The sequence below is a fragment of the Plectropomus leopardus genome, chromosome 12, assembly GCF_008729295.1.
Source record: "Plectropomus leopardus isolate mb chromosome 12, YSFRI_Pleo_2.0, whole genome shotgun sequence".
NCBI lineage: Eukaryota > Metazoa > Chordata > Actinopteri > Perciformes > Serranidae > Plectropomus > Plectropomus leopardus.
Window position 1 is genome coordinate 31,696,823 of NC_056474.1, and position 22,212 is coordinate 31,719,034.

The following is a 22,212-nucleotide window of genomic DNA, read 5'->3' on the forward strand; positions in this document are numbered from 1 at the left end:
AAAACAATTTCTCCACGTTAATCCTCTGACAGCAGGATTGACGTCACTTTTTTTGCATTCAGATGCCTTTCACAAGTATAAAACCTTTGAAACCTGAGCAAGTGGTTTGAGTTCTTTTGAAAACATGGGGGGATTGAACAACTTGACAAGAATTTTTTTTTAAATTGCGAGAAATTTGTGGAAATTGTTTTTAGGAAGCCAGAGGAAATTTCCAGAAAACTAATTACAATTACCATAATTACATATTTAATTTATCTTACAGAATTACTGTACTTTTTAAACACTTGAGTTAATTAAAATCAACAGCTACTATGAAAATTCCATCGTGTTGCTCGGGCATGTTGCTGCTGATCATTTAATTCCTGCAGTGCATTTTTTGAATTTACATTAGAGTCTTGTGTCCTTTTGGCTCCCAACAAGGTCCGTCTATCCAGTGCAACAGCTTGATCCAGGATGTTAGGGGTTAACAATGACTCTGCTAAGATGTGCACAGAACAGTCTCTGATTTCCCGTTGCTGAGTGAGCCTCAATCACATCTCATCCACTTTATACTCCTGTGACCAGACATTAGCCAGAAGGAGAGAAACAGCTCTCGGTCTGAAAGAAAGTTAGCTCTGTTGTATGATGCAACGTTTTCAGCAAATGCAACATCAGCTCATCCATGCTTCTGTGTGATGATTGAGTCATCAGCCTAAACATTAATATTGCTCTGCATTTGTTGCATCGGTAAAACTGTTTTTTAACACCTTCACCACAACAACTTTATCATATTTCTTTCAGTGTTTGATGTTCTGTTGCCCTTATAAGATAAATGAATGCAGCTCTAAAGAGTACACTTGCAGGGCAAAACAATAGCCTAGGATTGCTGGTAGGACTTTGTTGTATTCTTCTACATAATTCCTTCTTTCTCTTTCAGCGCATATGTCGGAGGTTACTGGCGGTGTACAATCTTCCCAGCTGGGGTCGCTGTGAGCTGGCACTGTCACTGCTTCTGGAGCACAGCGCCCCTTACTCACTGGAGGACGTAGTGCAGGCTGTTCGAGAGTCCCACGACAGGGAGTTCATCAAGAGAGTGCTGGCTAAAGAGTGCCCCATCTGCCTCTCTGTCTTCCCCCACAGCAAGGTACTGAGACTGCAGCCGCTGCTGTATCCACCTGGTTTTATGCACATTTTCAATTTGTGCATTAAAAAATCTGAGTTGCAAAGCTGAAAATGTGAAAACAATTGGAAATATTTTTAAGTGTCTTTGCTTGGAGGAGGTGAAAAAGTTGATGTATCCATAAAAGATAAATGCAAGTACAATAGAATATCACATTTTCTTTTATTGATTTTTCTGAAAATTTAGTTTGAAAGTGCACGAAATTTAGGTAGAAACGTGACTAGTGAGTGTTCCTAAGAGCTTTGCAGAGCTGAAGCATATCTTAATTCTGCTTTCCCCCTCTCTCCTCTCTCAGATGCAGTCTCTGACATCCTGTCAGTGCTCTGTGTGCTGTGGCTGTTTCCAGCAGCATTTCACCATCGCTGTAAGGGACAAACACATCAGAGACATGGTGTGTCCCGTCTGCTGGGAGCCAGACATCAACGACCCCGAACACCTCAACAGCTACTTCTCCACCCTGGACATCCAGGTAACAAATAAAAGAGAGGAGCAGAGGGAGAAATGATGGAGAACATGAAGACTGCTGCTGCCTGCTCACATCATTATTCAATATGTTCCTGTAACATATGTGATGCCTTAAGTTTCTTAACATAGTGACTACTTCAGGGTTCCTACACATTTTCTTGGATAAAATTTCAAAACTTTTCCATGACTTTTAAAGGACCCATAATAACATTTCAGACACCATTCCCAGTCATATAAGAACAGAGCTGCACAGTATACTCCAAATGTTAGTTATTGTATGTAAAGTAATTGTCTTAATTTAATCTAATCTTATCTAATCTAATCTAATGCTTCTAACTGTATTAGAACTGAGTGTAAACAGGCACAGTCAAACAAGAATTTAGATTATACTAGTTTGGCACTGACTCCAAGCATGAGGTAAATTATTACACAATAAGTGTATTCCTAATGCATATGATTAGAAACTCATTCCAGGATGTAAGTCTGAAAAACAATGCTGCAACATAAGAATGCAGGAATATGCTTTTTAAGCCTTGGAGTGGGACGTGTAAAGTTATTTGCAAAAGATTACTGTGACAAAGTTCATAACTTTTCCAGGCCTGGAAAATTAGATTGAGAAAATTGTGAAGATAACAGCAGCTAGTGATCTATAATCAAACGGTGCTGAGCAAACTCCACCTTCATTGGTTCGTTTTTAGCCCCCAAATATATTTTCAGTGCTTTATGTTGCTGTAAGACAGCACTTACTGATGGGGATTTGAAGCTGGTATTTCAAAAACAGCAGACTGCACTGAGAAAAACATTTATTTAATTCACTGAACAGCGGAGCTGCTGCTCTACAACTGCCTCCATCAGCTGCTGTGGAAGCTAAGGAGGAGACAAGATTCAAATATAGTCAGCACTTAAACTGATATTGATTTTCTTAGGTGGCTAAAATATGTTTTGCTGCAGCCCTTTCCACAGCAGGACATCACTTAGCTTCTGTGCTGGTGTTGTGGGACTGTACTTTATTTATTCAAAGAGGGGATGGCTGGGGTGTGACTTTTTTTTTGAAGATAAATATAAAATACTACCTTTTATGGTTTTATGTCCCTCACCCAAGCCAAAATTAAAAAGTCTCTTCTCAGTGCTTAATTTGTTTTATGCCGGACCCTTTTTCCTATCCCTTCCCCCCTCATAAATAACCAACAGTCCCTATCCGTAAAAATCAAGGGAAGCCAACGCAGCAACTAGGTGCACGCACAGAGTCCAATTAAAGTTTGACTGAGGTGTTTACGACGGAATAACTCTACTTCCAACACATTATCTGAGCGTGTTAGTCTGATATCAAGAAATTCACCTTAGTCTGATTTCAGTTGCACTAACAGGTTTACATGTGTTTTAAAAGCCAAGTTTTAGTTGCACTAACGCAATTAATTGACTTTTTCTAACATCATGTGAAAGTAAAAAGTGATTTCTCTTGTATTTATTATTGAATGATGTTCTTTAGCTGCGAGAGTGTCTGGAGCCAGAAGTCTATGAGCTGTTCCATAAGAAGCTGACAGAGCAGGCTCTCATCAAGGACCCCAAGTTCCTCTGGTGCTGTCATGTGAGTACAACATAAATCACTCCCGAACCCTCAACAAAAAGAAAACGTTTTTTAAGCCACAGCTTAAGAGTGTTTTTTTTCTTGTCAACACAACAACAGCATAAGCAGTGTTCAAACAGTGTGGTTTTTTCTAAGTATTACACTTTTTCAATGTGACATTGTTAAAACAATAGATCTGTTTGCATTGGGGTCAAAGGTAGTGATTAACCCTTGAAGACCGCTTGGCACTTTTTACGTGCTTTCCATTCTTAATTTTTTGGCTGTGTTCATGCATATAGCAGAAATTTTGTTTATTGTGTATTTTTGTTTAATCTGTGAATTTTCAGCCCAGCTCCTACAATAACTCTAAAATACACTGTGGAAACTAGCCTGTTACGTTCAGACTTTTAAGTGCAAGAAAAAAAAAATCACCATTGAAACCTATTCAAACTGACATTTTTGATCCCACAACCATCAATGCATAAAAACATGCATTGTATTATTTCTGGGTGTCATTCTGGGCTTTGGCCTTGGAATTTGGCATTTTTACAATTTTCTACCTGATGATGTAATTTTTACAATATTTGGCATATGGAGAAAATACACGCTATTTCCACTTGGTGCACTCTCACAATCAATGTTGCTGCTAATCACTGACATATTCCAGACTGTCATTATCAAAAAGCAATCTACTTTGAATGAAGTACATTAAAAATAATTCCTTGTGTGTGTGTGTTTAATCTAAAATTACAGTGACAAAATGAGAGTGTTGAAGTAACGTGGTGACAGCACTGCAGATACACTTGGAACTTTTATCATCCCATCTGCGTCTGCTTTCCCCCTTGTCGGTGGATTTTAAAACAGAATCCTCTCTTCTCTTCTCTTCTCTTCTCTTCTCTTCTCTTCTCTTCTCTTCTCTTCTCTTCTCTCCTCTCCTCTCCTCTCCTCTCCTCTCCTCTCCTCTCTGCAGTGTTCATATGGGTTTATCTACGATGGCGATCAGCTTAAAGTCACCTGTTTCCAGTGTCGCAACAGTTTCTGTGCTCAGTGTAAAAGGCCTGTAAGTATTTGTTTCCCTCTTTCTCTCTGTGTTGTGTTAATCTCTCTCTCTTTTTTATTTCGTACTCGCTGTATTTGATTTTTCACAAAACATTGTTTTAGCCCTTTTTATCATCTTTCCTTCCCCTTCAAGTCAATAAAAAATGACCATTTATATATCAGTTCTTCGTTCCGTGTTTCACTGAATTCTCAAAGAAAACTTCTCACCTCTCACATGCCTCTGGAGAAAAGAATCCAAAAATGACCCTTCAGACATGGATATGAGGCATGAGTTCAGCCTTTTGACCACAAATGCGCCACATAATGTGTCTGATCACTGGCTCATCTTTCACCATCACGTTGATGTCTTTATATATGTGACACAGGAGTCTACAGACTTGGACTCGTGTTGTGAAATAGGGACTGTCACCTCCACTTTTACTCCTCTGCTGTGAGACTCGTATCTTTAAGCCAAAAAGCTGAAGCTTGACTTCATTCCCATAAATATTGAAAAATGTGCTGTGTGAAATTTGACCTTTTGGAGCTCAAACTGTCCTGAATAATGAAAAACATACCTAGGGTGTGTGCAACACCTTCAGCTGCAGCTGCTGGCAACACAATAAAAGGAATTTTTACCTTACAGTTAATTAGTCTGTACACATACAAAAGTAGTTAATTTGTTTTGCCTCCTCTCTGATGCACCAGTCATTTATGAATGTGCTTATTCCTGTGTTTCGTTATTTAAAGACATCTTCTTGGTTTTTGTTAAATATTTACGATTTTATCTATATATTTTTCTTTGTCAGTTGTGCTGATTTTTAGAAATAAGCTAGTTTTTCTGCTACCTTTCCTGTTTTAAACAAGACTGTAGAGGGCAGCTGCCTGTTCCATTAGGAATTTGAGATAAAAATATCTAATCCTGTGTTTTTATGTGAATGTTCCAACAGCTCAATGAAAAATTATCTCAAGTGCAAAAAAACTCATTTGCTTTCAGGGTTTTGGATTTAGTTTTTCTTTCCATTGGGCCTGACAAATGTCTGTGTTCCTGCTGATCTGAACTCATCTTTGCACCATTACTAACAGATTATCACCATCAGAGTCTGTTGTTACTTGTCATTCCTCTGTACATTTGTATCCTTTTATTAACCACTTAAAACCTGTATTGACATTACTTTTTGTGCTGCATTCAGACATATTTCACAGGTATGTAAAACAACAAGGCACAAAAACCAATGAACAACTTGGCAAGAAATATTCTTTAGCAGTTGATTGCAGTAGTAGTTGCTAATATGATGGATGGACAGCAGCACACATTATTACTGCACCCCCAGGAAAGCTGCTCAATCATGCAGCAAACTTGTCCGAGTGGAAAAATCCGCTGTGGTCCAAAAAGCATTTTTCCCCAACAGGCCCAAGACACATCCATAAAACTGCTGAAAGGACACCTTGAACTGCAAACAAGATTAATTATAATCCTTTGTATTCTGAATTTTTGATGCATGGTAGTTTTGTATTTGTTAAACTTACCTGGAGCTGAGAAAAATGATTTAAAAATCTGTGATGTCATCACAATGTAAAGTCTATGAGCCAAGTAGGAACTAGGGAACTTGGTGGGGCCAACAAGAGAAACACTCCTGTGGGCCGCATACTGCCAAAGAAAACCAGGAGTCTAAAAACTGTTGTGGCGTAATCACCAGGTGAGCAGCTCCACTGGAATGAATAGGCTCCATCTTGGCAACTAGTATCTAGTTATTTTGTATAAATTTATGATTATTACGCTAAAAAAAAGTTGTTTCATCATAAAAATATGACTGAGCAAAATGTTTAGTTAACTGAATAAGAGGTGAGGTGAGGTTAGTATAGTTCTACAATTCTACACTTTCATTTAGCAGACGCTTTTATCCAAAGCGACGTACAACACAAGCAAGAATTTAGACTTAAGGAAAAAACCCTTAGTAAGTGCAAAAAGTGCTTCAGGTGTGATTGGGCACAGGTATTCCCGCCTAGTGGCAGAGAAAGTGCCCCACACCCCCCCCCCCCTTTTTTTTTTTTTTTTTTAAACCAAAGTAATAACCAGTAGCGATCTCAGCATCTGAGATTCAACAATCTCAGTATCACTACTTACGATGACAGTCAACATACAACATCACACAACTTTGTCAGTGCTAGATAATCATTAGGTGCTGGGTTTTGGCCCTTCTGACTTAATCTACCCCAAAGGGCAAAGCGGAGAAGAGTCAGGTTAAGTGCCTAGGTGTTCTCGGAACAATTGAGTTTTCAATTGTCTCTTAAAAGTAGAAAGGGACTCAGAACGCACAGAGTTTGGAAGTTTGTTCCACCATTTGGGAACAACAGAAGAGAAGAGTCTGGCTAGAGATTTAGAGCCGTGCTGGGCTGGAAGCACCAGGCGTCTTTCGCATGGAGAGCGTAGTGGGCGAGAAGGAGAGTAGACCTGCATCAGGGATTCCAGGTAGGCTGGAGCAGTTCTTGTGATTGTTTTGTAAGCCAAGAGAAGTGCTTTGAATTTGATTCTGGCTGCCACTGGAAGCCAGTGAAGAGAAATTAGCAGCGGGGTGACATGTGCTCTTTTGGGCTGGTTGAAGACCAGACGTGCTGCTGTATTCTGGATCATCTGAATCAGTTATAATAGATATAGTTGAAAATGATTTCCCTTGTTAGTGGGTGTGTTGTGTGTTGTGTGTGCAGTGGGAGTCTCAGCATGCAGGCCTGTCCTGTGAACAGTACCAGTCATGGAAGAGAGAGAATGATCCCGAGTATCAGAGACAGGGCCTGGCTGGGTACCTCCGAGACAATGGCATCAGTAAGCGCGCGTGCACACACACGCATGCACGCACGCACGCACGCACGCACGCACACACACACACACACACACACACATTTTTACAGTATTATTTTCTAGCTGCAATTGAAGGTAGTATGTTCCACTTTATCTCAATATTAATCTGGGTTAAATGAAGACAGCTCTGCTGAATGAGATTCAGTCTCTGTGGACAATGATAATTTGTATATTTTCATATTTTAGGTTTATGTGCAAAAAATCTTTGTTTGTAAAGTGGTTATCTAATAATAGTAGTGGAGTAAAAAGTGAAATGTTTCCCTCTGAGGTGTAGTGGAGTAGATGTAGAAAGTGGTGTGAGATTAAAATACTCAAGTAAAAAAAAAGTGACCATAAAATGTACTTTAGTTCAGTACTTAAGTAAATGTACTTAGCTACATTCCAGTTCTGGACAGCAGAGGGATGGACAGTAACTAAAATTACAGTAACTTGGAACAATGCACCAAGTAAAGAAGTTTTTATTTTGCCCTGAAATTACATAACCAAGTCATAAGAATTCCTCTGAAACATTATCTAAATTTGATTAAATTATATCTGTGCATTTTTTAAAAGTTCATTAAATGTAAAACTTATTTTCCTTGTGTTGGTCAACAATTTGTGGCCTTTGAAAGTGACGTTTTTTTCTTTTCTTAGTAGTGCTTTTTGAAGTTTTCTTTCGCAAAACCTCGCTAGCCCTAGCAAAATAAAAACAAAACCAGGATCGAATAAAAGTAGGAGAAAATATGTACATACATACATTGTCTCTTACATAAGGCCCATTCTTTGTCGTGAGGCAGTTTGCCTTTAATTTGACCTTCCAACAGTCACAGGTGTGAAACACATCAATTCAGTGAATAAATCATTTATGCACACTGTCTGCTTGATTTGTACACTGCTGAAAGATTTAAAAATGTTACTTAATATACTGACACAGCCTCTGTCCTCTGTGTTTTTTCCTCTTCCTCTTTCTCACCATCACATCCTGCCTGTCCTCCTGTCCTCCTGCAGCCTGTCCCAACTGTCGCTTTCAGTATGCGCTGTCTAAAGGAGGCTGCATGCACTTCTGCTGCTCGCAGTGTCGCTACCAGTTCTGCAGTGGCTGTAACAACCCCTTTCACACTGTAAGTCTGACACACACTGTGAGGCGGGGGAAATTTTTACAATCAGTCATTTAGCCCGTACATTAGTAGAAACATATTTCTCATTTTCACAAGTTTTATTTCTGGCAAAGGACAGAATGAAAGATCACGTGGTACATATGTTTAAAAATAAAATACAACTATTCTGAGTTGCATAATTATGATGAATGACTGATGATTGTGTCGTACTCGTTTTAAAAATAACTTAGAATAAATCAAGTCACACAGTGCAAAAATACATGAAGCCCCTAAAGGACTCATTGGAAAGTCATAAAGTGCAAACTAGTACAAATGACTAGATTTAGATTGTTTTTCTTTTTTGTTTAAATTATCTAAGTTCACTTTAAACATTCCTTAACAAAAAAAATCAAATCCTTACCTTGTACCTCCTGGAATGACTGCGGGACCTGACCTACTTAAAGGATTGAATTTCTCACAGTTGGAATGAAAAGTTTTAAACACATGTGGTGTGAACATACCTTAAGGTAACCATGGAGGCTATTAACATTTGTAATACCTGACAGAGTGACAGATGTCTCCTCTTCTCCTGTCCTGTCTGTCCTCCTGTCAGACCTGTGCAGTGGACGAGTGCAGCGTGTCTGGATTACATGCCCATCACCCCAGAGACTGCCTCTTCTATCTGAGAGACTGGGAACCTTCCAGGCTGCAGGGTTTACTGCAGGTACATACACACACACACACACACACACACACACACACACAGATGATTCTTCTGTATGAAAAATACATGCACTGGGAATTCTGCATCCAGGGATTGCAATTTAGTTTTTGATGCTCAGAAAATTCAAGAACACTTGAATGTCTACATAGGGTCCTTGGCCGTATCATTTGCAAACCTTCCTGTAAATTTTGACAGAAAATGTTGAACACTGTTCATATACATTACCTTGTTAAGATACATTTTGCAATGTAGCACATTTGAGCTATTTTGGATTGGGAAATAATAAATACAATATAATGAATGTCCAGTGGGAAAATTATGGCAGCCTTGAGATGCAAAATACAACTCGAAACAAAAAAAACCAAACAAAAGCAAAACAAAACACAGGTAAGAGTGCCAATGAACAGTTTAAAAGACACCAAAACAGATGACACAGCATTTTACAAAATACAACAAACATTTCATGAAACATAAAACACAACAAAAAAGCATGCAAAAATAGAAAATGCAACATTTTAGAAAATACAATATTAAAAACAAAACATTTCACAAAGCACAACAATAAATAAAAACACATTTAACACAACGCAATATAAAATATTAAAAACACATATATATATATATAAATATATATTTCACAAAACACAACAAAACAGTAATTTTAGAAAACACAACATTAAAAAAAGATATTATCAAAGCAGACAACATATTTCTTAAATTTTGGTGTTTCCTGCTCTGTTATAGTTCTATCTGGATCGCTCCTTTTTATGTTTTGTTGAGGTTTTTGGTTTTGTTGTTGTGTTTTTAGCAGTGTTGCTTTCTATGTTGTTTTTTGTCCTATGTTGTTGTGTTTTGCATCTCGGGACCGCCATGAAAAGTGTGTCAAACAGACCAGTGTGAGTTACCAGTGTTGTCCTTTTCTTTGCCTCACAGAATAATGGAGTGGCCTTCAACACTGAGCCTCCTCCTGGGACACAGACAGGTAGGCCAGAGGGCTGTTTTGCAAACCTAGATGTGTGTGTTTGTGAGGTAGACAGAGTTTTTAATGTCGCAGAGGTGGCTTTCTTTAATTCTGACAAGATGACACTTACAACTAACCTGGTCAGTTCAGAGTTTTGGATTGAAATCAGCTTATGGAAATAGTGTCACTGTAACCTTAATCCTTACAAAATCCATTGAACTGATTATGCCAGAACTGTAAGAGTCTCTCTTTGGAGGGAGGTGTTCAGAGACCAAATAGGTTCATTCATTCTTTTTTGATAATATTCTCCCTTAGCCTTAACATCCTCAGCTGAGGTAATAGTCTATACATGCAAACTTGATGAGTAACGCTGCAGTAGTCATGGCACTGAGCAAAGTGGTGCGATTTCAGTTGCACAAACTGTATACATTGTGTCTTGTTTTTGCCTGGAAATGTGCACGCTTTTTGTTGATGATGCAGCAAATCTGAGCAAGAACTGTTTCATTGAGCCTTTGTGACGAAGACAGTCGTGCCTGAAGCCAGCATGTTTTCGAGTTGTCCGTCTGTCCCTTTCTTGTAAATATACCTCAAGAAAGCCCAAAGAGAATTTTTTCAAGTTAGTAACAAAGATCCGCTTGCACTTAACGATGACCTTATTAGAATTTGGTGATCAAAGGTCAAGGTAAGTGTGACCTTTTTATAGTCTCAATTTTGTGAACGCAATATCTCAAGAACCTCTGGAGGGAATTTTTATAAATTTGGCACAAACGTCCACTGAGACTCAACAATGACTGACAAGAACTCGGTGGTCAAAGGTCAAGGTAACTGTGACCTTGTGTTTTTCTCATTCTTGTTAATGTGATATCTCAAGAAGGCCACATAGACTCCAGAATGAAATACGTAATTGGTTGACTCTATAGCAGTTATCAAAACCAACAGTACAAAGTGCTTTACACGTAAAATCACAATAAAACACACTCACAGGAAAAATGTCAAAATACAATACAAAATAAATATATAAAAAAACAACTTGAGTGCAAAGTCAGGGGTAAGGCACAGTATAAAATAATAATCATTCACAGAGACATTGCAGGAATGCCTTTTAATAAGAATAGGTCTTCAAAGGTGATTTAAAAGAAGGTAGTGATGTAGCCAGCTGGAGTTCCTCACGCAGATCATTCCACAAACTCTGACTACCAAATAAAATATACAAAAAATAAATATGAATAAACTTGAACAGACATTCATTTATTGACAAATGTGGAAGATTTAAAATCCCTAAATAAAGAAATGAAATGCAATACATGTTAAGATAACTATTACCTTTTGTGTTTATAGGTTTTGTTTTTGATAAAAAAAACATGTTAATAGACCAATTATTTCACTTTTTGTCTTTAGTATTTCATGATGTAATTTTTCTGTGCCATGACAAAATCAAATCACAACAGAGAAAACAAAGCCAAGTATTGCATGGACCAGTAGAGAGCAGCATAGAACTGCCAATGCTGGACACAGCACCCTGTCATTAGCTTCTGTAAGGAACTGCGTGCCAAAATGAAAAACAAGCAACTGACAGCAATCACAGATTTGGGGCAGAACTATGAGCAGTGCTAATGTGATGACATGAGCTGACGGCAGACATGACAGCTGATATTTTCATATCAGGTGCAGCTTGTATGTATGTTCGTGTTCCAAGGAAATCATAGGCATCCAGTAGCTTATACGCCACTACAAAACACCAGAAAACACAGGGATAAAGAACATGGAAAACATAGAAACACAGGAATAAAACACACACAGTAGTGAAGCGACCCCTAGCACTACCACAGAGAGCTCTCACTGTATTAGATGTGCTACTGGTGGCAGTGGAAATGTTAGGTGGTTAACAGTGCAGGTACTGCATTGATGAAAAATGTAAACAAATACAAATGCAGATTGTGTGTAAGGTTAATATAACCATTGTTTTAGATCCTCAGGTGGGGTCCTTCTGGCCGTTCCAAAGTCGAGGTTTGAAACTAAAGGTGACCGTGTTTTTGCCATCAGGGCCCCTTGGCTTATTTTACCATTTTAATTTATGTTTTATTTATTTTATTTCCTTTTATTTGTGGTTTTATTGCTTCTGTTGTTGGTTTTGGTCTATCTATTTGTATTATTTTATATTGACATTTTACTTCTTGCATCTTGTACTATTTGTCCTCTGCAAGCCTGAACGATGGCCTAAAAAATTTCATCTTGTGGCTCATTTAGACTTTTCAAATGTTTTCAAACTGGATGGCTTAAATCTAGATAGTGAAATGAGTCGTTTCACAGGGATTTTGACGCTAACAAAAAATTATGCACTGATGTACAGACATCTCTCATCAATGAAAAAGTCTTTCTGGGCCCATTGGAATCATGTGATGGACCTTGACAGTGTAATTCCACTTCTGGCCACTATGTAAAATTTGCTTCAGAGCCTAGTGCCCTTCCTGGGTGCTTGACATGAACCCTTTAATGGAGATAATGTTGCAGATGGGGCCTAGTCCTCTCAAAGTCCACATTCATCTCTTTGGTCTTGGAGGTTCTCCAACAGGCCTCTGCACTTGCCCCCCCTGTCCAGATTTGGCATTACCATGCATTTTGGCATCTGCATCTGCGATCTGCGATCTGCAAGTGGTCGGCTGAGAGACATTGCCACTCATAGTTGTGCCTATCATGCATCTCCAGCAGAGTACTTGTGTTCAGATTTTGTTACAGTTCCAGGTACATTTATTGCATCTACACTTCTGCGAGCTGCTCTGTAGCATGTTTGCGACTCATGTTAGTGTTTGTGTGGGTACAGCTGGAGATATCGCTGTCAGCAGTATTCAATAAGTCTCCATCCACTGGGCAAAACAAGGGATGCTCATGCAACACTTAACCTTAACCTAACCAGTTAACCTTTTTAGGTTAAGTTCCATAGCATTAGTGCGCTGTCACCAAAATAACCACCACGTCCTGCATGGATTATGTTGTCGGTTTTTGGAGCGTTTTTTGCATTTATACTACAAAACACATGCGGTCAAATGAAAAAGATTCCATCACATGCGTCTTGGTGGCTGTTTCTACATGTATTCAGTGCTCTCCAGATCTGATCTGATCACCAGAGATGCATATTGATGCAAGGACCAGAGCCATTTAGGAGAGAGTCGTGTCATCTCCGTTCGCTCCATTGACCGTTTTTTTCACAGCAATGATGGAACGTTTCAGAACACATTTTAAAATGGCCATTATTTAAAATATTAAGACCCAAACACATTTTCCTAATATAGAGATATTTCTCCAGACATAATACGAATGCGCATCGGACCCGCGGGACACCACCGCACGCACATGTAACTCTTGGAGTCACTGACACAACACAGGCTTTGTGCCAGCCGTAGTAATGGATATTTTTGAATCATAATTAATAATTTTTACCATTTTACAACGCATCCATAAGCTGTGGACTGTAAAACCTGTAAAGGACGTCTTCTCGTGTCTGCATCATAGACTGTATACACAGTCTATGGTCTGTATTCAAAGAACTGGTTATCAGTGAGCAGCCTGGAGCACTAGTGGCAGTTATTAAACAGTATTGCACGTAGTATTTACTTAAAGTTTAGCTGTGTAATAATACACGGGGCAATGTTATGGGCACCACCTTTTTTTTATATTTTTGTGGGCACAGCACTTTTTGATTCTGTTGTAGAGTAGCAGCTGTTGCTAATAAGCTTAGCTACTATGAGAGGAATGCTCGTGAGCGAGCGCTGTTCACTTCAAGCACTGGGGTCATTTGTGTGAGTGAGCCAGTGAGTCGGAGTCAGTGCTCGGGTACACTCGGCCGCGTTCGGCTGTCATTAATTACTACTACGCATGCTCTATGGGCCAGTAGATCCGGGTATTTTACACTTCTTTAAACCCAGAAAAAGAGTTTTCTCTGCTTCATGCGGAAGCCTCCATGAGTCACGTGACGCCCAAGCATTTTGAACATCCGTTGTCATTACTCTGTTTATTTTAGTGCACTAGCCAGGACTAAACAGGGTGACAGCATCAGACAGCCTCTGCATGTGGCATGACTCAAAGTTGAACTTGCAGCACAGTCCCCTGCAGTGTACCAGTGCTTCTGACCACAGTTTCAGAAGAGTGGTCTCTCAGCCTGACACACTGTGGTCTTTGTGTGAGGTAGTCTGGGAGTCAGGTGAGCAGGTTGGAGTCCACCATCCTAACTGCCAGCTTGTGTCTCAGCATGAGAGACTGGATGGTGTTAAAGGTGCTGGAAATTTAAAAAAAAAAAACGTGATCCTAACAGCACCGTTCCCCTTGTTGGGTGAGGATAAGCACTGTGTAACAGGCAGAGGGCGGCACCTTCCACAGCCACTTCCTCCTGCAGACAGCAGCAGGTGGAGCACACGGTGGACCTGGGGCATGGATCTATTATAAATCTGGATACAGCCGTGGGGGTGGGGCCTCGTTCATTCCTGAGAGCTGCTCAGTGGTGCATGAAGCAGGACCCCAGGAAGTGCGCCACCCTCTGAAGCAAAATTTACATAGTGGCCGTAAGTGGAACTACAGCGTCACGTGATGCACACTGGCCCAGAAAGACTTTTCCCCGTTTGGGAAAGAGACCTCCTTAAATCACTGGATAATTTTTTTTGAGTCATGTTGACTTTTCAGAACACATTTTTTTATAGCCATTATTAAAAACATTAAGTCCTAAAGACGTAAAATATGCTATTTTTCAAAGAAAGATTTGGAATTCGGTATTTCTCCTGAGATAAAATGAACACACATAGGACCCACAGGACTCTTTTGGATTCTGTACATTTAATTTCTCCCAGATAATTTGTATGTATATTTGTGTGTGTGTGTGTAGAGAGAGATAAATATACCATTATCTGATTATCACATAAATATTAAAACCAACAGCGCTGTTATTATACCACCGATTAACTGCTGATGCTAATAAGCTAAGCTACTACGAGAGGAATGCTCGTGAACGAGCGCTGTTCGCTTCAAGCACTCGACTCGGGTAACTTGTGTGAGCGAGCCAGTGAGTCGGAGTCAATGCTCGGGTACACTCGGCCGCGTCGACTGTCGTTAATCACTTCTACGCATGCTCTATGGGCCAGTAGATCCGGGTATTTTACACTGAGCAGCTCTCATAGGAATGAATGAGGCCCTGCCCTCACGACTATATACAGATTTATAATAGATCAATGGCATGAAGCAGAGAAAACTCAATTTTCGGGTTTAGAATAGTGTAAAATACCTGGATCTACTGGCCTATAGAGCATGCAAAGTAGTGATTAACGACAGCCAAACACGGCCGAGTGCAGCCGAGTGTACCCGAGCTCCCTATCTCAAACACACACATATTCAGCAATTCACTTGACCAGCGCATCACTACAGGTAACTTTAAGTAAAAAAAAAATCCAGGAAATACACTGTGTTTGTCTTCTGTCAAGACAAAAGTAACATGTGCATTTCATTGCACCATTTAATTTGAAAAAATAATTATATACAATTCTAATTATCGCCAAAAGATATGGAAACAGTCCCAAAACTGGTAGGTAACATGGCTGTAGACCTGGTCTATCTGAGCTTTTGTTAAACGTTAAGCCTGAACCTTCTACTGGTTTTAATTTTTAACCCTGAAAACAACTCTTAACTACCATTCCCATTGTTCTTCATTCTTATTGAAGTCTAATCAATTAATTGATCTTATCTTGGGACAGAAATCCTAACAGGAAAAACTGTTTCTTGTAAAAATAATTCGTGACATAATGTGCTTTCCAGGGCTTTTGATATTTTTATAAGAGTCTTATACTTTTCTTTTGCTGCAATTCTTCTTTCTCCCTCTGCTTTTTGTCCCTCTTTTGTTACCATCTTGTTCTCAGGTCTGTGTGGGGTGATAGAGCAGAAGGATGAGGGAGGGCAGCAACCAGATTCAGCTTGTGGAGCTCAGACCCAACCTGGACATGCTGGACTCTGCGAGTATGATGGTTTTGTTCAATATTTGCTCTTACAGTCAACCACAGACTGTAAATAAAGATGGATGACATGACAGCCCTCAGAGAGAGGCTATTCAATCTGGATCGCCCCCTGGTGTCTGACTGTAGTGTCCTAAAGCCCGCCCCTCCATTTTAGTGAATGGACATAAGCCAAACTAAACACTCCAACTACAAGCCAAATAAATGTTTCATAAAACAGTTGTCACTGAAGGAAGTTCTCATCACCCTAATTTTTTTTCAAGTGTTTTTATGATAAGTTCAGTATTAATGAGTTATTAAATTATACAAAAGGGGGCTTTTCTGCCATGATTGACAGCTGTGACAGCCAATCCGTGCACTCGCATTCAACTGAGTTGCTCACCATTGGTCATATGGGAGTTTTGGCTGGAACTCCCTCACCGTGGATAGTGCTACTGTGCAGACGCGGGTTCTCAATGACATCACCCTCACATGATGGCAACACCAGTATCCTGGATATTTTAAGCTCACGTCAGCATAGCGGGGGTAAGTGGAGGCGTGTCGTCCATCTTTATATACAGTCTGTGTAGTCAGCCCTCTGTTCATGTAGTGTAACATTAGCTAACTAGCTAACATTGATGTCCAGATATTGTTGTCATAGAAACAAAATGCACTTGAGTGGTTTTTGATGAAGTGCCCTGCCACTGCTTTCCTGCCAAAGGCAAACACCATGTGCACACACACCCTCAGACATTCCTTCTGTTCTGAAGTTAAATTGGTGCAACTGAATAAAGTCAATCACTAGTTTGATGTGAGTCACTTGTGGATGGACTTTAGCTCGAATATAGATACTGATTCACTACTAACAAACTGAGATGAGGCTGGATGTCTTCCTGCATCATGTTCTAAACCAACACAATTCAAAGTAACAGGAGTTTTGTAAAAAAAGAAAAAAGCGACTTCTATCCCATGGTCAGGCAGCAGTTGAGAGACATCTCTGTGAGATTTGGAAACTTGCAACATGCAAGAAGCCACACTGGTCACCCAGCAACTGATCTGTGACTATGTCACAATCTGAGGAGGGGTACATAAGATCCTCATCAGGAGGGAGCTGCAGTCCTTTGTTTCATAAGCTACTGTATGATCTGGTACAGGATGTACCAAGATGAGGAGAAGCAGAAGAAGGTGACTAAAATCTTAACTCAAATCTATAGGGCAGCTGCATCGAGGAGCTTAACAAGAAAAGAATCTCTGTGTGAGGTTTCAAACAGGATGATCCTGATCAGCTCGCCACACAAGCGCAGGATCAGACTGGCACCCTGGAGCAGGTGGAGGCAGAACTGACAAAAGCAAGATCCATACCATAGCTGTGAAAAGAGAAATCAAGTTGAATGGCAAAGGATACAAGTTTAGTGCGAGCATGTCCTATGATGTGTTGCTTCACTAAAAGACAAAAACTTGAGAACATGAACATGAGAATCTACTGGGGATTATAGTTCTTAGCATATTGTTTCTTAATACTGATAAATGGTTAATTTTGTTACACATTTACCACGTCCATGCAAATGAGCAAGCTTTTTTTTAAATAAATACCTTAATGAAAACTTAATAAGCTTCATGCTTCATGTCTTTTCCGCTCCAGAAAGTGTTAAATGTGAAACATTTGAAGTAAATCATCTGCTAAACTTTTTCACTGGAGCAAAAAAGTCATGTTTTATGTTAAAATGAACATTTCGATAAAATTGTCCCTAACCTTTAGTAATTGATGTTGGTTTATGTTGTTTTGTTTTGCTTTGACTTAGCTTATTTTGTAGTGGGTATAAAGTTTTATTCCAAGTGGAACTTAAAAGGTCTTTAAAAGTCTTTCATGTAACTGTAGAAACCTTGCAGGGAGCAACCTTGATCCTAAATGTAGGTGTAAGAATTGTTTTTTATTTTTATTCCGTCCAATCGTCTAGGGGTACGGTCGAGGTAGGAGGGGTTTTTGGGAGTTCAGTTGTAGTGAGTTTCTGTGGTTAAGGCAAAGCTTTCAGATTGGAAGCGCGAGAAAGTGTTGCACTGTAGAATATGCACAATAGCCCTCTTTTTATTGAAATGTTTTGTTGTTGATTCAGTTTAATGTAATGCTTCCATTAATGCATGATGACGTCATCACAAAGCAAACCTGGGTATGACTACATCTTGCAAATTATTGTGACTTATAGAGCTATTGCTAGCAACTTTCATTGGAAAGGAGCAACTTTCACCGGAAAAGAGTTGGCAACACATAAAGACGACTTGGACTTTGTGTCAAAAAAAGTAAAATGTTGTATTTGAATTTAGTTTGCACTGACATCTTGATTTAAACAGGGAGTTATCCATTTTAAGTATGTTTTTTATTTTTAAAAGTATAATTTTATGAAGTTAGCTGACATGTTTGAAAATTTTATAATTTTGAGCTGTTTATTGATGAATTAACACATTTGCTATATTCTCTATTTAGCATTTTCTTAAATATTAGTAACTTTTAGAATTTCATTTGAATTATTAGAGACTTAATAATAATTTGGAGTGTGGCTCAGTTCCTGATGGAACTTTGACAGAATCAAACCTTAAAGCAAGCAATACTGCAGAGCCCGGGAGTGGCCATAAAGAGAAAAGATAATACTATGAAGCCACATTTTACCAATTTGTGCACCAAATTTTAAGCCCTCTTCTTTCACATCACAAAATCTCACTCTGGCTTTTCATCTGTTGCGCCATCAGTTCAGAGCTGTTTCATCCTCTGCTGCGTCATCATGCTCACTTGTTGCTGTCTTGGTATCCAGGAAGCATTACCGGGAGTACCTGGTCAGCCTGATAAACAGCCACTCCATCGACCCCGCCCCCCTCTACAGCTCCAATGAGCTGCTGTTGGCCTGCAGGAGGTATAAGGTGGACGACACCCGCAGGGACGGAGAGGACGGCTTCACCTACTACAGCAAACTTCTCGAGGTTTGTGTGCAAACACACTGATAAATGTGACTTCAGTTAAGTTTTTTAGCCATGCTAGCATCATTGCTAAAGTGCATTTTGTGCACAGAGCGATAGGAGTGTGTGTAATATTAAAGTGGGCCCTAAGCGATATAATGGCTGCACATGGGGCGGCTGTAGAGCAGGTCATCCTCTCATCAGAAGGTCAGTGGTTCGATCCCTGGGCCCTCTGGGCAACATGTCGAAGTATCTTTGAGCAAGATACTGAACTCCAAATTGCTCTACTACTACTGAATTGATCGGTTACTCAGTAGTTACTGAGTAGCAGGTGGCACCTTGTAAGGTGGTGTGTGAATGGGTGAATGTGACATACAGTGTCAAAGTGCTTTGAGTGGTCAAAAAGACTAGAAAAGTACCATACAAGTGCAGTCCATTGACCATTTGCCTCCAATGTCTACAGCGCCACCTCTATTGAAAGTTATGATTTTACAACCTCCTCCACCGTCGCCTGGTTTGTTGCTGTGTGAAACTTAAATCATAAAGGACACATGGAAACATGAAGACAGTGACTTTCATAATGTTTGATATAGATATATTTTCATATATAAAGGGCGTATAAATTAGTCTTAAACCTAATCACATGTTAACCACAGAGTCGTTGAAATTTTAAGTTTCAACGTTGCTGCTACAACATACAAATGTGATATATATGTGGTTTGCAGAAACAAACAATGCCAACATTTTTTGTCCGGTGACTGGATTGTGTCAATAGCTCGTTTTTTGTTCCTACATGGTATTATGTTATTCAGACCAGATGAAACAATACCCTGTTTGTTGCCTAATATCAGACAGAATTATCAACCCATCTCACTCTGTTGCTATCTTCAGTCTGATGCTGCATCGACTCAAAGTGATTCCTGAGGAGGAGGAGGATTTGATTTTGCCTAATCAATAACTTAAGATCAGCATGCACACTGGAACAGGTTTGCATCTCTAGTGCGCAAGCGTACTAATGGGGTGCACCAAGTAGGCAGAGTCTGCACATTTGACAGATGCACTGGATCCTTCACTAAATTTCAGCACTGAGAGCGGCATAAGCGTCACCACGACCGCATGGAATCTTTGCATATATTTTGATATGCTGTGTATCACTGTTTAAATTAATGTGTTCTATACACTTGATTCGATATATACTATATGTCATTTTGGTGCAGTGACACTAACATCCTTTTGTGCTCTCCGCAGAAACTGATGGAAGAAGTACCCCTTGGTGACAAGGTGCCACGCAAGAAATAATCAATCATTGCCTGTTTCCTGCACTGATCATCATATCAACTCAAAACTCAGCTTCAAGAGACCAATTAGCAACAATTTCCTTTAAGTTTTACGTCTGTAGATGTTTACTCGGGCCACTGATGGTGTAAATACACCTCAGAGTCATCGTTGAAGCTCTGCCTGAGTGCTTTTAATGAGTTTCATCTCATCAGTGAGATATTTCATAAAGATAGAGTATCTGTTGTGAATGAGATCTCTGCTGACTATAACAGGTGACAGCAGCTCTGACAAAATATTTAATGGCATAAAAGTTAAACTGATAAAGGAATATGCATTTATTATGTATTTCAGACTTTGCTACTATCTCTCTTCTTAAATGAAGAGACTTTATTTTGAAATGTAATTCCTAAATATGGGTTTGCTGATGGAACAAGGCTGGTCTGTAGATGTCCTCTACTAGGCTTGGGCCGTATATAGTATTTCATATAGTTCTTAACCCTTTGAAACCTGGAGCAAAATTGCTTTTCTTGTGTTGCCTTTAGACCTCTTTCACAAGTATTTAAACCCTGTAGCCATAAGCAAATTGGTGCAATGAAATGTGAGGAAAAAAGGCAATGAGAAACTTGATAAGATATGTTCTGCAAATTGCAAGAATTGAGTAGAATTTGAAAATTATTTTTAAAAAGCTAGGTAAAAATATTGAGGAAAAAAAGCTTGGGAAAAACTTGATATGTTACAGGATTATTATTCATTCTTTAAGCAATTTTTCCAGGTCATTTCCTTGTTTTTGTTTTTTAACTATTTTTTCTTTCTTTCTTTCTTTCTTTTTTCTCTTTTCTTAACTAATTTTCTTTTAATTTTCAGATAATGTTCGTGTGTTTTTTACAAAGTTCTAGCTAATTTGGTGGTCATTTCTTCTTTCGTTGCTCATTGCTCTCTTCCCATGTTTTTGAAAGAAATTAAGCCAACTGGCTCAGGTTTCAAAAGGTTACATTTCACTAGGGTATACAGGATATGGCAGACAGGATATGACAGTATATGTAGGCGAGTTCACTACTTTCTTTACTTACCAAAGCTTTTCAGAATAATAAAAACACAATAGAAACCCACAAAATGTTAACAGAAGGAATATTCTTACAGCTATTTTCCTAGTTTAACAGAGAAATACAACTGTACACTTGAATTTCTTTTGGTCATGGACAACTGAGGCTTAATTGCCTCGTTAAACTCTTCATAAAACCGCTTCATTCAAACTTTACAGAAAAAAAATAAAACTCACCCAAACCATCTCGGTTACTTTTGTTAGTAATCTAGTTAGTAAGTCCACTGTTCCAACAATTACCAGCTACAGTTTGGTCCAAATAAATCCTTAATTCACCAAGTAAGATGTAAAAAAAAAAAAAACATGCTGTTATTTCCCACAGTCTCTCTCTGCCTGCTGGCTGTCGGCTGTTTACAGTCCTGTAACTTCTTCCTCCACCACTAGATGTCACTGTGTCACTGTGCTCAGCTGCCTGTTCCACCAGTAGAGACTGCAGACTGAGGTGTGGTGGTGCATGCTGTGCTCTAGATACATGAGTTTCACAGAAAGAGAACCTGTCTTTATGACAGTTTTGAAAAACACACCTTTGGGGTTTTTAAATACCCTTGTATTACATAATACTCTGATACCGTCCAAGCCTACCCTCTACAGGAGGTTTTCAATCTCAATCTCTCAATTAAAGTTTCATTAAATTGAACAGTAAATCAGACACAAAGTTAAAGTAACAACAGTCATGTCTATTGAACAGAGTCTTCGTGTGCCATTTTCTAGATGCTGGGAGTATAGTTTCATCCACATTAAAACAAGAGAAATCATAGAAACACTACTCAAACCATCTTTGGCAGTCTGGCTGTCATCACGGAGTCTAAAATCAGTGATCCTGATAACTGGGAGTGTATCATGTAGCAGATTAACAACTGGCTCAGTTCACTCTATTTTACTGATTTAGTCTTGAGCACGTTAGCATGAATTAGGCAGAATCCTTAATTACGAGCAACAATCACATGCAGCATCAACAGAAAACAGCAGAGAATTTGATATGAGAAAAATAAGACCCCAGGAATTACACAGCTTCAGGTAAAACACTGACAGAATAATCACACAACTCAGATAAATTAAGGAGCAGT

The 22,212-nt window shown here is 39.2% G+C and overlaps 1 protein-coding gene across 1 annotated transcript in view; it reads left to right on the top strand.

Moving 5' to 3' along the window:
* Positions 1-20,172, top strand: part of LOC121951786 (E3 ubiquitin-protein ligase RNF31) — a 38,129-nt gene extending 17,957 nt beyond the window's left edge. Inside the window, exons 13-23 of the mRNA XM_042498254.1 lie at positions 917-1,123; positions 1,455-1,628; positions 3,114-3,212; positions 4,162-4,251; positions 6,936-7,050; positions 8,074-8,186; positions 8,776-8,886; positions 9,820-9,868; positions 15,745-15,841; positions 18,624-18,789; positions 20,014-20,172. Coding sequence (XP_042354188.1) covers positions 917-1,123; positions 1,455-1,628; positions 3,114-3,212; positions 4,162-4,251; positions 6,936-7,050; positions 8,074-8,186; positions 8,776-8,886; positions 9,820-9,868; positions 15,745-15,841; positions 18,624-18,789; positions 20,014-20,064 — 1,272 coding nt within the window. The 3' untranslated portion in view covers positions 20,065-20,172. The remainder of the gene's footprint in view (positions 1-916; positions 1,124-1,454; positions 1,629-3,113; positions 3,213-4,161; positions 4,252-6,935; positions 7,051-8,073; positions 8,187-8,775; positions 8,887-9,819; positions 9,869-15,744; positions 15,842-18,623; positions 18,790-20,013) is intronic.
* The last annotated feature ends 2,040 nt before the right edge of the window (positions 20,173-22,212 follow it).